General features: G+C 49.1%; 1 protein-coding gene across 1 annotated transcript in view; it reads right to left on the bottom strand.

The window, feature by feature from the left end:
• Positions 1-6,373, bottom strand: part of LMF1 (lipase maturation factor 1) — a 216,502-nt gene that overhangs the window by 122,620 nt on the left and 87,509 nt on the right. The window contains exon 5 of the mRNA XM_009640418.2: positions 1,149-1,214. Coding sequence (XP_009638713.1) covers positions 1,149-1,214 — 66 coding nt within the window. The remainder of the gene's footprint in view (positions 1-1,148; positions 1,215-6,373) is intronic.

The raw sequence follows: 6,373 nt of genomic DNA, 5'->3' as shown, positions 1-6,373 counted from the left end.
CACATGCAATTCTCTTCACACAAGGGTGGAAAGACAGAGGTCCCATATGAGCAGCCCTGTTTCCACTGCTCAGCGTGCCTACCCTGTAAAAAGTAATTCATAGGCAACACCTTGGAACACGTTCTGCAGGTCAGAGAAGTCAGGCTCTGCCAGCTTTAATTGGAAGGGGGAAATGGTTTCCAGACGTGACGAAGGTCCTCTAAGAACGTCACCCCAAAGGTACATCTCCAGGGACTGACGGCTCAGGCCTGCCAGCTGAAAATAACTGCGTGGTTGAGGCACGAAGAGGTCCCCAGGTCTTACCACCGCGGGTTGGTAAGAGCAGCACCAGGCAGAGACTTTGCAGCCCAGTGCTACCAGATGCGGCGCACGCTTGCCCGCTCGTTAGATGGACGTGGATTAGAGATCAGAGGCGTTACAGCATCGTGTGCCATTTTCAGTGGCTGCCACATTAATCGGGAGGAGGGAATATTGCTTCGGTACCCTTTCCTTCGTTAAACCCAGCGGAGTGTCACTGTACATAGCCATTTGTCTTTTTTAACACTGTTTATACAAAACGCAAATGCAAAAATATAGGTAAAAAGAGAGGGCAAGCTGAGCTCCCTCTCTCTGTAATCAAAGAGGAGACAACACTCAGAGCCAGAACACAAACCGCGGGTTATAATCAGAATGCAATGTAATCACTGAAACAGATGTCAAAAAGATAAAACCGTGTAATTCTGAGTTGCCAACGATTAGTGCTCTGCATCTTGGAGAGCATCGAGATGCTCTATTTCTGTCTACATATGGCTGCCTTTTGGAAGGGTAAGCAGAAAGTGTTCAGCCCAGTGCCACGGAAAGGTCCTTTCTGTTCCTCTCCTGGAGCATTTTTACAGAGGGAGCTCTCAGCGAGGCTCAGGTTTGCTCCTGAATCAGTCCATGATGGTGAGGGGAGGGAAGGAGAGAAATTGGTCTTTTAGGACTGTGGTTGGGAAAAATAGCATCACCAAGCTGGCACGTGGACATTGACTGCGTTGCCAGAGACAGAAGGCTACGATAAGGAAAGAAAACATGGAGAGCTGCCTGGCAGAAGGAAAAAGGTTAGAGAAAAATTTTCTACCAAAGTAAAGCAGAGAAGATAAATTAGTCGTAATGTGCAGATCGCTCACCTCATAGTGATAATCCATGCAAGTTAACTCTCGCCAGCAGCGATCTCCTCGAATTTTAATCAGCCCCTGGGGAAAAGAAAAAAAAGACAAAATCCATCATCACAAATATTTCATTTTACTTTATCTTGTATATAAAGGTATTATTGTCAAGATGCCAAATACTCTGGCTAAACTACAGGGAGAGCACGTAACATAAGGGAATTGCAGAGGCTGGAATGACCCTTGGAGACCCACGGCACATCTGCGCCCCAGGACCAGTCATTGCAACGAGAGTTCTAACGTGACTCCTTCCATTGCCTGTTAACGCAAAATCCTTGTGCAATATGCCACGCCACTTCAAGGGTGCTGGAAGACGCCTTGCCCATGCCTGAGCCTTTGCAGAGCAGCTGTGAGCAGCCCAGGGCTCCCAGCATCGGCCTCCAGCACCGCTGGGCATGAGGCGGGGAGGCGCAGGGCATCGAGAAGCAATGGGAAAAACCAGGCTCTGCCACTGGGACATCTCTGTATGACTGAAAAGTTACCTGCAGACCTAAACGCTGCCGTGTTCACAATTTTAAACTCCAGACCCAACTGTCTCACCCTCGCAAAGCCGCCCGATGCCTATAGAAAAGGAAACAGTGACACAGGATGGGGACCCGGCAGCCTCACCAGCCCCAAGCTGGATACAGAGATGCAATCAAAGTAATTAGAGAAACAAAAGAGGAGAAGGGGAAGGAAGCTGACAGATCTAAACACAGATGAATGCGCTAATGACAGGTCTGCTCCACCTTAGGTTAGAGGTTGGCAATGAAATAAGCAGGTATCGGAGGTTGCTGTGCATTGATATTTCAGGGCAACAAGAGGGTGACGTTTCCAAATCAGTGGGTCCATTCCAGGGCTGGCAGTAATATTGGGATTAAATTTCTTTGCCTCGGTGATGAAGGGTAGAAAGGAATCAGTCGTCCACAGCAGGAAAGACACCTGGCCAGGGATGAGCCTGCTCGCAGGAAGCCTTGCAATCAAGCCCTGCCAGCCCGGAGGTATGCGGGTTCAGCCCGCAGGCTTTGATGTATGGCGAGAGGTCCCTGATTAGGATCACAATATCCCAAATTGAGGAAAGCTTCACTAGTCAAAAGGTTGAACCAGCTCTATCATCTGCATACAATTAGGGGGTATTTGCCTACCTCTGACATTGCCCCTAATTATAATGTTCCTGCCTTGCCTAGCAGAAAAATACAGGGAGTTTCTCTAAGGACCCATTGCCAGCTATGCCACGAGCATCCTGAAGCTTCTTTACATTTGCAGTAGGGAAGGTTTTCAAGAAGAGACCAGAGAGGGAGGAGATTCCAGCACTGTGGCACAACCTGGCTTAATGGTTTCATCCAAATTGCAAAAAAAAAATATACAAAATTTCACTTGCAGCATTAAACAAAGCTTAATGGTTTCATCCAAATTGCAAAAAAAAAAAAATAAAAATTTTCACTTGCAGCATTAAACAAAGTTTAGCAGGTTTGGGCCTGAAGAAAAATTCCAAGTTCCAGCTGAAGACCCACCCCCTCCAAAACCGTCAAGACCTCGTAAGCAAATATCCAGAAATACCCAGTTCCTGAGGCTGTGTAGAGGCTGTATGACGTCTGAGAGCTCAGGGCTGTTGAGTGTGGACTCCAGTAACTCCCGACTGATACAGAAGGGGTCAACTGGGAACAATTAGTGACCGCTTCTCCTGGTACAAGACATAAAGGCAATCTGATGGCAGGATCGAGTGGCCAGTTTAGAAATGATCAAAAGACGTAATTTCCACACAGCAGATCATTTGCTTTATGGGAGCCACATGTGTTCCAAAGGAACGAGACCTGTGCCCAGAGGACTGGCACAGGGTAACTTCGGAACACAACCTCTTCCCTGAGAAGTCCCTAAACCCCTCGCTGCCCCAGAAGATCGCTTTATGTTTTATGTTCCTCCCCGAGCATCTGTTAATGGCTGCTGTTAGAGACTGTATGAGAAGTTAGGTGGGCCTTGGGCTTAACCCAACACAGACTTTCTTAAGCAAACAGATCCACAAAAATAGTTACAAGCTTATCTGGCAGATAAATTAATAGGAAATAGGCACCTTTCTTGGTCTGAGCCTTATACCAGATGATGTTTAGACACGTATGTCTTTGTGACTAGGAGTGACCCTGATAGTGTTCGATAGGGCTACTTACAGAATCCCAGAATGGCAGGGGTTGGAAGGGACCTCCAGAGATCACCCAGTCCCAACCCCCCTGCTCAAGCAGGCTCACCCAGAGCAGGGGGCACAGGATATTGTCCAGGTGGGGGTTGAATATCTCCAGAGAAGGAGACTCCACAGCCCCCCTGGGCAGCCTGTGCCAGGGCTCGGTCACCCTCAAAGTCAGGAAGTCCTTCCTCACGTTCAACTGGAACCTCTTCTGCTTCAGTTTGTGCCCATATTGCCCCTTGTCCTGGTGCTGGGCACCACTGGGAAGAGTCTGGCTCCATCCTTGTGACACCCACCCTTCAGGTATTTGTACGTGTTGATGAGATCCCCTCTCAGCCTCCTCTTCTCCAGGCTAAACAGGCCCAGCTACCTCAGCCTTTCCTCGTAGGAGAGATGCTCCAGTCCCCTCATCATCTTTGTAGCCCTAAATGATAGCCTTTGTAGCCTTAAATTATACCTGTTATCAGGCACACTGCTGAGTTCAAGCAGATTTCACCCATCTTCTGTTGCAAATTATTTTTCCTTTTTTTTCCTAGTCATAAAAAAATGCAGTATTTTTCAGGCCAATGCTAACTGAAGAGGACAGTACGCAGAAACTATTACACGTTTTCAAAAGCCGTGAATCCGAACAATTTACATCCTGTATTTTTTAGCCAAGAACGAACCAGGAGAAACTGGAAGAGTTAAGGCAGTAAAAGCCCAAAATCTTCGTGGCACATCTCATGGAGCGGGATATGTAAGCCAGTCCCCGCTGGCAGGGCCATTTGTGCTCAGTACCAACCCAGAAAACGCCAGCTCGATAGCACGCTCCCGACGAGCTCTCAGCACCAACTATCAGCCGTGGGAAAAGCATCAGCTCACAGAGGCACATGCTAGAGATGCAACGGAGCAAATCAGCACCATTGTGACCAGCGAGGATGCACAAGGAGATATCATAATGGGTAATCGTTATGTTACAGAAGTGATCAATAAGGAAGATAGCAATAAGGCAAAGGTTTCTGTGGTGTTTGATGTGACTCTGCCCAACACGGGAACGAAGAAGGGTACCAAAGCAGCGTGGCGCACGCTCTGTCCCCGGAGGGCAGGCAGCCTACGGGATGCTGGTACCCTGCCTACACCTGCTGGCCTTCAGACCTGTAAAACTCCCCGAGAGCTACTCTGAAGGCTGAGCACTGGCCCTCCCAGCAGCCTCTGCAGGAAAGAGGCACCTTCAAACCCCACGTGTGCTGATGTCCTATGCAAGCTGCAATGGGAACAGCTGGGGGTGGCTCCAGCACGACGGAGATGGGTCCACAGCAGGAGCTCAGACCTCGAAATACCCTAGGCTGGGAGGTCTGCATCTCAGCATCATCATGGAAGGGACACCCACCACCCCTCCCCCAAGCAGAGCTGGTCCATAAAGGCACAGATCAAAGCAGGATGGATGCAAAAGGATACCATACAAGACTCGTGGGATGGGAAAGCAGAGCAGTGGGTACCAGTGGCTGCTCTGCAGTTTCACTCTCTAAGGAGTTATTCAGCAGATCCTGCCCCTCTCTCCTCCATCCCTGTGCGAGGGCTGGAGCAGGGGAGGCAGGGACAAGACAGACGCGCTGTCAGCAGTCACTGCTTCACCTCCCCCTCCCGAATCATCCGCAGCTCGCTCTGCCCCTTGAACCTTTTCTAAAATTACAGGATACATCGATAGCATCTCACAGGACGTGCCGCAGCCGGCAGCCCTGTCAGTGGCAGGACAGACGCTAAGAAGGGCTCTGTGCAAGAATGCTGGAATATTAAAAAAGGACAGCTATCTTGATGACCTTCCCTCCCACCTTGCCCAAGCTGTTATCAAGCTCTATTATTCAGCAGGGATAATTAAAACAAGTGCATGATAGAAAAGCACTGTACTGAAAATCAAAATCTTTCCTGCAATGAGTCACTACGTGAGTTAATCACATTTTGTTTACTATAAAGCTTTCAAACAGGAAAGTCACTTAAAGCTCTTAATATCAAATCTGTTTTTCAGCCTAGAAAACTCCCACTCTCATAATTAGGGGGCGTTTCAAGTCGTCTTTACCCCGCTGCTGTCTTCAAGTCCACTTCCACTCCCACACTGGCATGTGAGTTTTCCAGTTTCCAAACTAAGTTGGACCAAGAAACACGAGCACGTAGTGCACAGAAATCGCCGTGCTCTGTAGCTTTGTCTCTGCCGAGGAGGACCACGATGGCAGAATGAGCCATGGTGGCTCACTAAATAACCCTGTGGTGAGGCTGTGGATGCTCGAGCTGGATGACGAGCTGACATATCTTACCGCCCCGTGCTCGGATGGACCTGATTTTCACACACTCTCCCCTAACTCTTTGGCTTCTGCTGACATTTTTGGAAGTCAGCTCCTGTTCTCTTGAAGATGAAAACTTAGTTTGAGAAATGGTATCTGGGTCCAAGTGAGCACAGGAGAAGCGAGGGAGGGAGGAAACGGGGATCCCCACATCTGCTGGGAGTTTGGAATTCACTGGATTTCTTTCAGCCTGCTAACAATTCCCAAGCCTTTCTCAAGATTTCTCTGTGTGCACTGGATGGGCCTGGGCTCCGCAGCTGCAGCAGATTACACCGCTATACCACAGATCAAAGGACAGGGCAAAATCCCCATCTCCTGCTCACGGGTGAGCAGAGCCCAGTGCGTCTCTGATGTACCCCAACCGTCCGCTCTTTGGACATGGAGAGGACCCACCAGGGACCAGAAGGAAAAGGAGCCAGAGGGCATGTGCACGGGGAAACCCCCAGGACTCCAGCAGACCTGGAAGAGCCTCTTCTCACTCACACATAAGCTACAAACCTCTTGCAAGGACTATTTTGGGGGCAAATATTAAGTAGAGTTTAAGAGGTATGGACAAATTAAATGGAAAACAAGGAAAGGAAAGAAATCATAGAATCATGGGATCATTTAGGTTGGAAAAGACCTTTAAGATCATCAAGCCCAACCCTTCCCCTAACCCTGCCATCCCACCACTAAACCCTGGCCCTCAGCACCTCGTCTGCCTGGCTTTC

The sequence above is a fragment of the Egretta garzetta genome, unplaced genomic scaffold (assembly GCF_000687185.1).
Source record: "Egretta garzetta isolate BGI_Z169 unplaced genomic scaffold, ASM68718v1 scaffold426, whole genome shotgun sequence".
NCBI lineage: Eukaryota > Metazoa > Chordata > Aves > Pelecaniformes > Ardeidae > Egretta > Egretta garzetta.
Note: the sequence above shows the minus strand (reverse complement) of the source record. Positions and strands in the feature narration are given on the sequence as shown.